The 14,774-nt window shown below is 45.6% G+C and overlaps 1 protein-coding gene across 1 annotated transcript in view; it reads left to right on the top strand.

Annotated features, from left to right (window-relative positions):
- The window catches only part of DDX21 (DExD-box helicase 21), an 835,772-nt gene that overhangs the window by 252,709 nt on the left and 568,289 nt on the right, over window positions 1–14,774 (top strand). Inside the window, exon 7 of the mRNA XM_044055776.1 lies at window positions 9,413–9,558. Within this exon, the coding sequence (XP_043911711.1) occupies window positions 9,413–9,558 (146 nt within the window). The remainder of the gene's footprint in view (window positions 1–9,412; window positions 9,559–14,774) is intronic.

Here is a 14,774-nt window from a genome sequence, read left to right as displayed (position 1 = left end):
GGTTTTTCCATACCTGGACGACTGGCTCCTGACCGCCTCTACAAGGCATCTACTTTGCTCAGCCAGGGACTACTTCCTCAGTCTGGCTCCCCAGCTGGGCATCACCATCAACATGAACAAATCCTCTCTTGCTCCTACCCAGATGATAGAGTTTATAGGGGCCAAATTGGATACAAGAAACCTTCTAGCATTTCTGACTGTGGAACGTCTTCAGAACCTGAGGCTGCATGTGTGGGCCATCCTCCAATCAACAACTCCACCGGCGGGATGGGTCCTGAGGGCTCTAGGCTCCATGGCGGCGGCAATCACTCTTTTGCCATTGGCTCGTCTGAACATGAGGGTACTGCAATGGACCCTTCAAGTCCAATGGTCTTTTCAACGTTACCCCCTAAACCATCCTATTTCCATCAGCAGGGCGTGCAGGACGGCTCTCTTATGGTGGCTCCAATCTCCGGATCTCCATACGGGATGCCCCTTCTCCACGCCTCCTCCCCTCGCCACGGTGACCACAGACGCCTCTTGCCTCGGGTAGGTGGGGGGGGGGGCATTGCGCAGGCAAGACGGTCCAAGGCACGTGGAATGACACAGAGACCTCCTTGCATATCAGTGTCCTGGAGATGAGGGCAGTGCTATTGGCGTTGCAAGTACTACAGAACCTTCTTCCGGTAGGGACTGTTGCGATACAGACGGGCAACATGTCAGTGGTCTGGTACATCAACAAACGGGGGGAACCAGATCCTATCCTCTTTGTCGAGAGGCCATGAGAGTGTGGGAATGGGCGATTTCTACCAACCGCTTCCTTGTTGCAACGCACATTCCGGGACGGTCCAACATACTGGCGGACAGACTCAGCCGCACCATCCTTCCCCTTACGAGTGGTCTCTCAATCCCCAGGTAGCGAAGTGGATTTTTGCCATGTGGGGGCAACCCTGTTGCGATCTCTTCGCCTCTCCCTTGAATACAAAATGCAACAGCTACTTCGCTCTAATTCCCCCCGTCGGGGAATCCCCGAGAGACTCTGGTGCACGCTTGGCCCCCCAGTCTACTTTATGCCTACCCTCCTCTGCCCTTGATGCTGAAACTCATACAGAAAGCCAGTCGGTTGGGGAGCAGGATGATCCTCATTGCCCCATTCTGGCCTCGTCAGACGTGGTTCCCTTACCTGTGGTCTCATCTGGTGAATCCGCCTTGGATTCTAGATCCCCTTCCGGATCTAATATCTCATCCCCTAGACCTCCCCATCCCGAATCTGGACAACCTCAAGTTGACAGCTTTGCTGCTCCAGTTCCACTCCTAGTCAGGACTCCCGGAATCTTCTTCACCAGTTAAAGCCATTCTCGTAGCAGAACATAAACCTTCCACTAGGCAAGTCTATCGTAGTAAGTGGAAACGCTTCTCCATCTGGGCGGAGAATAATAATTTAGATCCCTTCACAGCCCCGATACTGTCTGTGTTGGAGTTCCTTACAGGTCTGTTCCATCAGGGGGCTAGCTGCTCTACGGTCAAGGTTCAGCTAGCAGCTATTTCTTATTACCATGTGGGGCATGAATCGGGACCCTTGATTACAGCGAAATTGTGTAAGACCTTTCTCAAGGGTACTTTCTTGCTCAGACCTCCTGTCAGGGAAACTGTACCCCCTTGGGATTTGGCTCTAGTTTTACAGGCCTTGACAGCTCCCCCTTTTGAACCGGCTGCCTCGGTCGATCTTAAGTACCTCTCTTGGAAAACGGCGTTCCTAGTCGCTATTACTTCGGTGAAAAGAGTTTCCGAGCTTCAGGCCCTTTGTGTGAAACCCCTGTACTTGGCCTTTCATCAGGATAGAGTGTACCTCAGGACCAGTCCTTCTTTTCTTCCCAAGGTGGCTTCAGAGGCTAATATCAATCAGTCCATTAATCTACCAGTTTTCTTCCCTAAGTATCAGAATAAGGGAGAATACAAACTCCATTCCTTAGATGTGCACAGACAACTGCGCTTCTACATTCACAGGACTGCTGGTCATAGGCAATCTGACCAGTTGTTCATTTCTTTTTCCAAATTTAACCTAGGTAAATCTGTCTCCAAGATCACTTTATCACGATGGATCTCACAGTGTATTCTCTTGGCCTATGAAACCTCTGGGAGGCCTGCACCTCAAAGAATTTGTGTGCACTCTACTCATTCTATATCTGCCTCTGCGGCATTTAGGTCTAGAGTTCCACTGGATGATATTTGTTCCACGGCCACTTGGGCCTCATCTCATACCTTTATCAACCATTATAAGCTGGACATTATCTCCAGAGGGAGAGCGTCCTTTGGCTCTGCAGTGCTCTGGAACATCCTTCCATGATGGCCACCCAAGATTCAGGTAGCTGGGGACTCTGTCCCAAAGGTTGCTGACAAATGAAGTACCTACTTTAGATTAAGAAGTTACCTGTTCAGAGGCGATCTGTGCCTGACATATAAAGCCATGTCCAACCCGGAATTAATGGACATGCTGCACCTCAGAAAATCCAAATCCCATCGAGTTACGCGCTCGAGAGACTTGAACCTCAGCACTGATATAAATAGGACATGCTGGAGGGACAGATTCATAACCCAGAGGCTTCCTTCACTCTGGAATAAAACCCCAGTCCAGGTTAGGCAGAGTCCCTCATTGACTCTCTTCAAGAGGAATCTTGATGAGTGGATGGGAGATCGTAGGTTTACCCCGGGTATCACTTCTGTGTCACTGTTAGACAGAGGCACAGTATACTAACCTCGAAAAAGGGCATAGCAAAATAAATTTAAAATTGGTGGAGAAAGCCAAACACATTCTGGCTAGGCTTATAAATGCCCTACGGCAGATAGCCTAGTATGAACCTATGTACTCACCCCTTCCCCCTGGCCCTCAGAATTTTCTTGTTCCTGTATGTCCTTCTATGGTATCCTTCGGGATGTTTTTAGCCTTCGGCTTTTTGTATATGGGCAAACTTGATCTGAGGTCAGTCAGGGTTGGCAGGGGATTATGGGTAAGGGGAGGAGCTAGGAGCTCGGATCTCTAAGCTATGAAATAAGTTGCCTGCTCGGATTCGAGATCGGATCCAAGACCCAAAGGTTGCAGACAAATGAAGTCACCTACTCAGATGGAACGTTATGGTGAGTACATAACTTATTTTCTTAAACTCAGCCAGCTTGTTCAGCTTCTTTAAAAGGTAAAATAGAATGGTTTCCAACGGTAGAACCCTATGTGTTTTGTTAAAAATAAGCCCTATGAAATCTTGAAAAAATAAGTATGATTTGGCCTCTAGAGAAATGAGAACATGCTCTTTTTAAAACATCTTTTCATTAAATTATCTCATAAGATATAGTTTAACATGCATTAACAGAAAAGAAAATAAACCATTTTAAAATTTTCCCATTTACATACATTACAATCCACGGTGGTGCAGCGGTAGCGTTGTTGCCTCACAGCAAGAGGTTCTCCTGTTCGATTCTTGGCTGGAGTGCGGGGAGTGCCTTCTGTGTGGAGTCTGCATGTCCTCCCCGTGGTAGAGTGGCGTTCCGAAAGACATGCGTGAATGTGCGTACCTTTGTTGAAGGTTGGGCGTCGAGCTGGCAACTCTGCACCTTAAAAATCTACTGCCAATCATTAGCGGACCGGAGTTCCACTGTGGCGACCCCTAACCGGGAAAAGCTGAAAGACAAACAACAACATGGACTGCATATCTTTTCTTTCTTTTGTAACTGTCATCGTTCAACATTACATAAATTGCTGAATTTATGCCTTCCCTTAAACCCCGCTTCTCCTCCTGAACGTTATTGGACATGCATCTTTCCCACAATTTCCACTTATTTCTGTATAATGTGCCCCTTCGCTTTTCTAAAGATCCTTCTTCCAGTTCTTTTTTCTCTTTTATAATATTCAGTGCTTCAAATACAGTCGTTTTAGATGTGCAAGTATAATATGGTGCTCTCAGATGTGGTGCGTGTGTTTAAGCTGTTAGTTACTGTGTGGTTAAATATAAATAAATAATTAAAAATAAAAGGTGGCTACCATTAACAGCCTGTACTGAACTTTTACCTTGGAAGGTCAGCATTAAAGGCCATTTTGGAGAAAATGCATCGCATTGCAGTTGATGCTAATGCAAGTCAGGAAGTGGCATATTTCATAGACCAGAAAACAAGTAGCTGTTTGTGCTGACAAAAGAGCTCAGTGAGACTTCCATTACCTGGTACGAATCCATTCGATAAGTGTGTTAAGATCCAGAACAACAAAATGGCGTATGGAGTGGAAAAAATGCACCAAGAAAAACCAGAATCACCACTCCAAGTAGCTTAGAACCAGACTCTGTAGGATCAAATAAAAATATTTAATTCCGCAACAAGAAAGACTCAGTAGTAACGCAGTCAGTCAAACGCTTTCGTCATCCAAGACTTCTTCAGACTCTCCCAGACAAAATGCTTGTCAATTTTCAGCCTTTGTTCTTATCTCAACAGTCTGACTTCTTTTACCACCTTCCAATATCACAACATAGCGCCTCGCTTTTCTGTTATCCATTTGATTTCCTCCTTTCTTGACTACAGAAATGGGGTAATCACACGGTCTCTGTGAAGCCATTGAAACCTGTGGCTTCTTTTTGGACTCTAGGGAGACTAGGCAATGAAGTTCTGTGTCTTTTTCAAGCCTTTCCAGCATGGAGTCGTGCAAAGGAAGTGTTTCTTCAACCATTCAGTCCAGGAGATCATTTCAGTATTATTGAACTCTCATTTATTCATTAATCCGTTAAGGAGTAATTTCTGTCAAAGTCTGCATTTTGTTTCTCACCAAAAATTCTGTTCTGTTCTGTATGCATACCATGCTCTCTCATTTTATACTCCTCTCTTTTGCCATATTGATGGCATAGCAAACACCTCTTGTTGCTTTTGCAGCAATAAATATCACCTACCCTTTAAAAAGGAGTACAGCACCCCCCCCCCATGCCATGGCCAAATTTCCCCTATTCTATACGAGTACTGTACTGAGTGTCTTCTAAAAATTGGCGACTAGGTTTAACTTTGAAATATCAGGTACTAAAAATAATCATATGATACTGTGTATACCTTCAAGGATAAACAGTAAATCTGAAGTAGGTAACTTCATTTGATCATCAACCTGTGGGTATCGGATCCGAGCCGGCAGCTTTCCAAGCTAGAGATCCGAGCTCCAAGCTCCTCCCCCTTACCCATAATACCCTTCTACCTCCTTCCAATCCTCAGATCTTGTTTGCCGTGGCTTTGTCAGGCACGAGTTTCTCGAGCTCCTAGCGTTTAGGTAATTTGTAAGTAGATTTTTCTCAAAATCTTTCTTAGTTTTTGGGTGTGTGTGGATAGTATAATTTCTAAGTTTAAACCCCTGAGTTTTACCATTCCCTTGTAGTTTAAAGCTTAATAGACCCCCCCTTTCCCCTTAGGTGTTTGGATGCGTGTGTGTTTTTTAGTTCAGAAATCATGGCCGAGGCCCCAAAGGCCATCTTTTCTAAGTGCACTGAGTGTGGCCATAAGCTTTCCCCAGTGGATGGTCACACTTAGTGCCTCCTCTGCCAGGGGGTACCGCATTTGTCATCGGGCTGCCAAATTTGCACAGCCTTTAACCCCCGGGCTCTGAGGGTTAGGAGGAATAAGCTGATTCTGGCGGGTCTCCTACCCGTGGAGTCTGCTTCCTGCTCTCGGTGGCTGCAGCCACGGCTGCTCAGCCTGCTCTCACTTCTCCCTTGGCTGGAGCTCAACCTCCCACTTCTTCCCAGGGAGAGAGGGACTCAAAAAAAAAAAAAAAAAAGATGAGAGAGGGGGAAAGAGAGGCATATAAGCCACAAGTGGTGGGCCGACTCTGCCCCCTCGACCCCGCCTGCCAAGCTGCTCTCCTCACCCCCAGAAGGTCTCCAGACCTTCCTCCCCTCGGCTCCGTTCTCCACGCTTCTCACCGGAGCTGGAGGAGGAGGCCCGACCATCTTCAAGGTTGTCGCGGCGGCCCTCCCGGCCAGCTTCGGCGGCCTCTAGGTCGACCTGTAGCCTCTCCGACACTGATATGGACCAGATGATGCGTCATTTTCTCCAAACCCAACTGCAGATGGAAGTGCTGCCCCCCCCCCTCCGGGGGAGAGTTCAGCCACACTTTCTGCCCCAATAGCTCCTTCTCCGATCCACTATCGGGTTTCGGATCCGAGGAGTCTCGGAGTCAGGGAGTCGGCACCGATAGTTATCGCTACCTCGACGCCGGCCATGCCCTCGAGTTTGTCAGATCCCCTTTCGGATCCAAGCTCTCGGGGCCGAGAGCCGTGCATCGGATCCGAGGGGGCCAGTGTGTCTTCGGTTCCATTTTGGTCGGAGCACACTTCCTTCTTGGGTCCGAGAGCTTCGACACCAATCCCCACACCGGATCCGAGGGTGTTAACCACCCAGAGAGATCTGTTCACCCTCGGCTTTCGACGTGGTGGAGAGGGTCCTCTCGAGAGGTTCGAGACCCCCTGCTTTTTCTTCGGATCCCGCCCCCACTCCCTTGCAGCTGGGCTTGTCTTCCATCATCCAGTCCTAGGGACAGCCTGCGTTGACGCCCCAGCGCGTTCCAGTGGTGGAACACAACTCTATTGGTAAGCCCTCCTCGGACAGTCCCACCGAAGAGGCCCCTCACAAACATAAGTGTAAGAGGAGGCACTTGTACTCTCCTGAGTCCCTCATGGAGGACACCGATTTGGAGGAAGGGGAAGGTTCCTCCAGGTCACCCCCCCCCTCCGAGGACGTCTCCTTTGAAGACATTATGGGAATACTTCGCCTAAAGGGGTGGTGGTCAGCCCAAAAACCTTTCTCGGATGAGTCTGTGTTCCTGGAGGCGTTCGCAGGCCTGTCTACCTCTTGGGTGTCTCCTCCGGCCGACCCCCTGGTTGACCTAATCACTACCAGGGCATGGAAGGAACCGGACACTGTAGAGCCAATCCCCATGAGGCCAGATAGGATTCTTAGTCCCCCTGTGGATAGGATGGCTTGGAGTAAAGGTTCCCCGGTAGATACCATGGTGGTGGCTGCGGCAGCCACCAAGAAGGAACTTGCCCAGGATAGTTCCTCGATCCATCCGCCTGATAAGGAGTCTCGGACGATGGATCACATCGGGAAGCGGATATTTGCTTCAGCTACCTTTTCCATAAGGGTGCTGAATTATTTGTCCCATGTAATTAGACTTCAGCAGGATCTGGTGAAGGAATATGCTGAGTCTCCCCCTGAGTCCATGTCAGCCGAGGACACAGACTTTCTTGGCTTGCATGGCCACTCTGAAATCAGTTTCAAACACATATGTGCGGCCCTCCATGGGATCCAACTTTGGTCCTTCAGGCTCTGACTGGACCACCTTTTGAACCTGCAGCTTTTGTTGATTTGAAATTCTTGTTCTGGAAAACTGTCTTTTTGGTAGCTATTACCTCAGCTAGAAGGGTGTTGGAGCTTCAGGCCCTCTGTATTAAAGCCCCGTATCTTGTTTTCCATAGGGACAGGGTCTCTCTCAGGACTAACCCATCTTTTCTACCTAAAGTGGCCTCAGAGGCGAATCTCAATCAGTCCATTAATCTCTGTTTTTTCCCTAACTATCAAAACAAAAAAGGAGTACAAACTTAATTTGTTAGATGTTCATAGACAGTTAAGTTTTTATTTACACAGAACAGCTGCATTCCGCAAGTCTGATCAGCTCTTTGTTTCCTTTGCAAAACCCTTCTTGGGTAAGCCTGTGTCGAAGTTGACTCTGGCCAGATGGATTTCAAATTGCATTCTGCTCACATACAAACTATCTGTCCTGCCAGAGCCTACAGGGGTTCATGGCCATTCTACCCACTCTATGGCTACATCTGCTGCATTCTGGTAGAGAGTTCCCTTGGATGACATTTGCTCTGCGGCTACTTGGGCATCCTCTCATACCTTTATCTCCAACTATAAATTGGATTTAGTGTCTAGAGGAAGGGCAGCTTTTGGCTCTGCACTGCTCCGGAATATCCTTCCTTGAGGACCTCCCAAGTTTTTTGGTAGCTGGGGACTCTGTCCCACAGGTTGATGATCAAATGAAGTTACCTCCTTCAAATAAAGAAGTTATGTACTCACCATAACGTTTCATCTGAGTAGGTAACTTCATTTGTCAGCAACCGACCCTCCCTCCTTCCCCCTAACCTGGTTCTGATTACCTGAACCCTAGGATGGTTTTTCAGGTCATTTGTTAATCCTTAGGGTAGGATTCTTCAGGTGGTTGTTTTGTCGTTGTGAGGTTATATAGATGGGCAAACGCGATCTGAGGATTGGAAGGAGGTAGCAGGATATTATGGGTAAGGGGAAGGAGCTTGGAGCTCGGATCTCTAGCTTGGAAAGCTGCCGGCTCGGATCCAGGTCGGATCCGATACCCACAGGTTGCTGAAAAATTAAGTTACCTACTCAGATGGAACGTTATGGTGAGTACATAACTTCTTTTTCTCCTGAGTTTTATTTTTCACAGTGTCCTAATTGGTTTGTTTTGAAAATCATATTTGGTGGTACTGAATTTCTGGTCATGAAAGAACCATGTTACATAATGTTCAAAGTCTGTTTTAAGAAGGCTGACTCAGAACAGTAGAACAGATGTTTAGTTTAGGCATCATTTGCGGATTTCAGAACCCATGTAAGTTTGCAAAAAGGAGAAGATTAAAAAGTTCACGTTCCAAAACTTAAGCATGGCTTATCCTCATTGGTTATCTTGTAATGTATTCAGTCCAGCTGTGCTGATAGCTGTTTGTTCCACTTCGTGCCTGTAGCACTAGTTGTGTGGGCTGCTTTTTGTGTTAATGAAATGTACACAGGTTCAAAGGCAGACCACATACAGCACTGTCATGATTATAGCTTAAGTATGGTTATGAATTTGCAGTCTTCGGTGTCGCTGTTTAGCAGCTTAAATGTGTGAGAATTATGTAAACAGGACAAAGTAAGGCCAGATCTGTTCTGTTACAGATTTTTCTCATTTAAATTTAACCGTCAGAGTTGCAGGCAGTTGCTCTCCAGCTTCTCAACACATTTGACACCCCATAAATGGAGTGCTGCCAGGTATATTAAACGTACTAAAATCTTGTGACCATAGGGACACCATGTCTTTGCATTTTTCAGTGTCTTGTTTTAGTGTTTGAAATTAGAATTGGACTACTTTGGATCATGAAGAAAAAAGTATGAAGGAGTTTTCATGTGCATTCTGTGTATTTCCTTAGAGCAATTTCAGTATCACTATATTTTCTGTAGGAGCATTGGGGATTTTGTAGAGCTATTTTGTGGCATATTGTTATTTCACACAGTTGTGCTCTTTTTTAGCCAGACTGGCCAAGGCCTTCTCAGTGGTGTCGATTGTTCTCCAAGTGACAGTAACATAACCACAATGTGACTCTTGTAGATGCAATGCATTTATATAGTATTTGTTTTTTAGATTCACCTGAGAATCCACAAACCTTGCTGTTCTCAGCAACCTGTCCAAGTTGGGTGTATGATGTAGCCAAGAAGTACATGAGGCCAAAATTTGAGCAGATTGACTTGATTGGGAAGAAGACACAGAAAACTGCTACAACAGTGGAAGTGAGTATGTTAATGCCATTCAGTTGTACGAGACATGCAGAGAAAGGTCTGCATATCTGATGTGTTGTAGCTTTGCAGGACAACATTCTTAGTTAAGGCACAGCAGCTGATAAAGCCAGCATTTCACACTGTAGTAATATATGTATTTGTTGTCTAGATTACATGAACAGTTGTATTTGATGCATACAGAGAAGACCTTTCCAGTAAATATTGAGGGATAAAGTCCTGCCTATGGCCCAGGTGAAGCGAGTTTACTTGGCAGCTGAGGTGCCTGATAGAGCTGGAGGGGAAAGGTGGACCAAGGGAAGGCAGAACAGAGCTGGCCACACACTGCTACTGTCCCAAGGAGAAGGGCGTGTGGCAGGCACTAGGCTCTACTGGGTGCCATCTTGGTAGCAGCTTTCAGTGTGTGTGTGAAAACAGGTAGTCACTTGGCGAAGATATTGTGAGCCTTTGGAAATCATACTTAGCTAAATGGAATAGTTCTCTGTCTCATGCAAAATGTCCGTACACATACGTACACACACGCATGCAGACCCATGTACATGTACATATTTGTGTGTGTACATGTACACACAGGCATGTATCTGTTTATATAAATATATATGTTTAGAAATATATATGTATGGTTAAAATGGAATATGTCTAAAGACATCTGTCTGGATGGTCATCAACCAGTGTATATCGACAGGTGGAATTATTGTCACTCTTCTGATGGTGCAGTGCATACTCCTTGTCATTCACAAGACGTGATAACCATGTGACAAATAGATGTTCATCGTGTTACCCTGCTGCAGTCATCACACTTGGGTTATCCTGTCGTCAGGCGGTCCCGCAGTTGGACGGAATTCCAAAGTCTTGGTCCGGCGTCGGTTGCTGTCGCTTCTTCCCTGACGTCAGTGCGCCAGGGGTGTATATAATGCATCCAACGCCATTTTCTCCAGTCTTTCTTGCCGCGCGCTGCCCAAAGCAGAAGCATTTCGCAAGTGCCGGTCGGCCGACTCCTGAGATTTGCAAAGTCGAATTTCAGATCCGAAGTCTTCAATAAAGCTAAGTACCGTGTTGGGGAAACTTTTCTTGCCTCAGACCGATGTCAGAAAAAGTTAACAACTGTATTTCTTGTGGGAAGCAAATACCTCATAAGGATTTTCATTCTTACTGCATACCTTGCCTAGGTCCAGACCACGACGTCACTAGTTGTCATTTTTGTGCTAGGTTTAATAAGCGTACTATAAAAAGACGCTTTGATTTCGCACGACACTACTTCGGTAAAAAATTCAACTACACTATGCCGTTGGAGCAACCGACTACCGGCGTGCACAAAAAACGCAAGGATAAGGACAGGCAGCCTAGACCCAAGCCAGACTCCGAGGCCTCGGCTGGTCCGGTCTCCGGTTCACCAGTCTTCAGTGAGGCTCTGACGCAGCCCCTGACTACCGCAGATCTGGAACCAGAGACCGCTTCGGAACTTTTGGCGGAAAGTACTAGGCCGACGCAGCCATTTTGTTTAGGACCTACCAACGACACTGCTGAAAAAGATGTTGGTCCTGCAGAAACACCTTCGGTTTCTGAAGGCGTCTTCAGACCGACGCTCACCATACAAACGTATACTAAGACTCCTATTAAACCCAAAAAGACTGCACTTCAGTCCCCTGTTCAAGGCCCCATGCCTAAGAAACAGATGCTCAAAATGGCTGAAGATTTGGTCTCTTTAATCGGGGGTTCCCAACCCCCTCCCAACAAAAGGCCTAGACAAGCAGAAGATTATGCCTCTTCTGAACAAGTGTCTATTTCCTCAGGCTCCTCTGAGGACCAAGATTACTCTTTTTCCCCTTATGAAGATTCTGATGCTGAAGATTCCATTCCCTCAGCTTCTCCTCCTGAAGACTACTCCTTTGGGGAAACTTTACACACTATGAGGGAACATTTTCACTGGGAAGGTCAGGACTACTCTGACTCAAAGAAAAGGCTCAGGGAGTTTCTTTTACTCCCCCAGCACAGACCACTTGCCATCCCCCCAGGTTTAGACATTGTGGATGATGTTTACTTAGAATCCAGTTTGAACCCAGATTCTCTGCCTCCTGCTCCGGCCAAACCTGACAGATACTATAGAGTGCCTGATTCCCACAAATTTCTTTATAAAAGTCCTGTTGTTGATCCAGAGACTAAGGCTTCTATGGCAAAAAATCCTGTACCCTCTGAAAGGGATTCCAGAGCACTAGACAGGTGGGGGAAAAAGGTTTACACCTCAGCCACTCTAGCTATGAGGGCACTAAACTGCCAGTTTCACATGCTAAAATATCAGCAATTTCTAATGTCTCAGTTAAAACAAAAAATGAGCACACTCCCTCAACAGTCTGAATTGAAAGAAATGCAGGATCTGTTGCATGCAACTGAACAGGTGGGCAAACATACTTTACAATGTGGGTTTGATTCTTTGGAGGCTTCCTGTAGAGCAACTGTCACTGGGTCTGTTATACGTAGGCATGCTTGGTTAAAGGAACAAACTCTGTCTGATCATGTTAAAGCAAAGCTTCTAGATGCTCCCTTACAGCAGGATGTTCTTTTTGGAGTTAAAGTAGAAGAAGTCTTAAAGAAAATGGAGGATAAGGCAAACTCTATGCAGACAGTCAAAGATTTCCTACAGGTACAGCCCCCTTGCTTCAGCAGAAATTGGCCAACAAAAAAATTTTTTCATCAATGAAGATCCATGCCTCTGCCATTTCAGCTCATTACAATATAGACCCACCTATTTTATCATCCATTACTTAGGTAGTTCCTCAAGGGGGCCAAAAACATAAGACCTCCAAGGAGAGCACCAATACCTGCATGAGACCTTAATTTTGTCTTGGAAAAACTCACACTTCCTCCTTTTGAGCCAGCCAATACAGCTGAGATAAAATTCTTATCCTGGAAAACAGCTCTGCTCCTAGCAGTAACTTCAGCAAGAAGATTCTGAGTTACAGGCATTAATGGCTGTGGCACCCTTTATTGTCTTCCATCCGGACAGGGTTTCTCTAAGGACAAACCCAACATTTATGCCTAAGGTAGTGTCCAGTGTAGCTCTTAACCAAACCATTCATTTGCCTACTTTTTACCCAAACCCGCAGAATAAAGGCAAGAAACTTCTGCATTCTTTGGACATACACAGACAGCTATGCTTCTACTTGGACAAAACTAAAGCTTTCAGAAAGACTGAGCAACTTTTGGTGGCATATGCTGCAGGATCACAAGGAAAGGCGATCTCAAAGCAGACTATTTCAAAATGGATAGGACACTGCATTTGTTTCTGCTATTCACAACATGACAAATCAGTGCCTAAGGGCATTAGACCACATTCTACCAGGTCAGCAGCCTTCCTCAGAGGAGTACCAACCAAGGATATTTTGGAGGCTGCAACTTGGACTTCAGTGCATACTTTTACTAAGCACTACCACTTGTCTCTTTACTCTAAATCCAGAGCAGGCTTTGCCACTGCAGTCTTGCAGGGCCTTGTTGTGTACCTACCATAAATGTAGATGTTAGAGTGTATTCACTGTTGCAGTCCAGGTTACCCACCCACCATCCCCCTTTCTTTGCAGTCCAGGTTACCCACCCACCATCCCCCTTTCTTTGCTGGGACCTATCTGTACTTCTCTATCCTATACAACCTATGTGGTGTATTTGCTTGTAGATGAAGTTATTGTTTATTTTAGTGCATGCTTTTATAAGCAATTTTTTTAGCCTACCCTTTTGGGGGCACCTGACATCTGGGGCAAGAAAAACAGAAGAAAATAGCGTCGGCTGCATCTTTTATACCCCTGGCGCACTGACGTCAGGGAGGAGGCGACAGCAACCGACGCCGAACCAAGACTTTGGAATTCAGGCCGACTGCGGGTAGCCTGCCAGCAGGATAACCCAAGTGTAATGACTGCAACAGTGAATACACTCGAACATCTACATTTATGGTAGGTACACAACTGTACTTTTTGCCACTAGAAAACCTCTGTTACAGTAATTCATCTGAGTTTTGGTTGCAGGGGTTTGTTGATACACTTTTGCTTGTTCCTCTTTTTCTGTTCAGTTGCTTTTCAAGGCAAGGAAAGTGTTCTTTCTCTTAATGTTGTGTAAATACTGCATAGTGAGTCTGGGTCATGGGTGAGAACAAGTCTAGGATCCAGCCCACTTACCTAGTTAGAAATGGTTAAAAAGATAAGAAGTATGTTACTAAATAAAAATTAGTATATGAATGGAAATGTGTACTTGCACTTCCTCTGGTTTTATTGCTTTGTATGTATATACACAAAAATACCTACACACACACACACACACACACACACACACACACACACACACACACACACACACACACACTTATATGAATTGAAATTGACCTCACAGGCCATTTTAAGCCCAGCTGATTTCCCTTTTGGCAGTTTAACCCATCCCATTTGGTGTTAGATTGGCCTTACCCATCCCATGGTCAACACTAGTGAGAATAACTTGGACCATACCATGGATAATTTGAGGGATCCAAGAGTATGAGTAATGTGGGAGAGTAATGTATTCCAGGTAAAGTACGAAGTGTTTTAATTTACCTAATTACACCAATTCAGACTGTGATAATAAGCAAACACGTGATTCCTTGTTAAAGGGAATTTTTAGATATCCCTGTAATTTTTTTTTATTATTTATTTATTTATTTATTTATTTATTTATTTATTTTTGGCTGGCTGGGTTTTGTTTGCACATTTGTTATGTGGCTGTATTCTCATTTCCACTTCATTTGCTTACCCACACCTAAGGTAAACGCATCTTGAGGGTTCATGCTAAGTTTGAATGATTCAGAGCCTAGCAAGGGTTATCTGTTTTTGCTGTAGTGAGGAACTCCAATATGAATAATGTATGCACTAACAAACCAGTCAGGCAGTCGTATGTAAAAACAAAACTAAATACAAAAGCAAACACAGGATAAGCCCTTTCGCACTTTAACAGGGTGCTTCCTCAGCTCCAGTAAAATATACATGTAAAATCACACGAGTACTAACACCTTAAACTTCGTGATTGCAATACCGGTTTTAAAGGTACAGAATCATTCAGACCCTTTCCTCTAGTTGCTGTCCGGTGCTGGCTTGCCATCCTTCTATGTGGCCCACCTAATCACAAAAGGGTTTGCATCCAGATTAAAAGAGGTCATTGTGCCCCTCTACGCATCACTCATCAGACCCATCAATAGA

This window comes from Protopterus annectens, chromosome 14.part0 (assembly GCF_019279795.1).
Source record: "Protopterus annectens isolate FY-2018-M chromosome 14.part0, PAN1.0, whole genome shotgun sequence".
NCBI lineage: Eukaryota > Metazoa > Chordata > Ceratodontiformes > Protopteridae > Protopterus > Protopterus annectens.
This window is presented reverse-complemented; position numbering and strand designations above follow the sequence as displayed.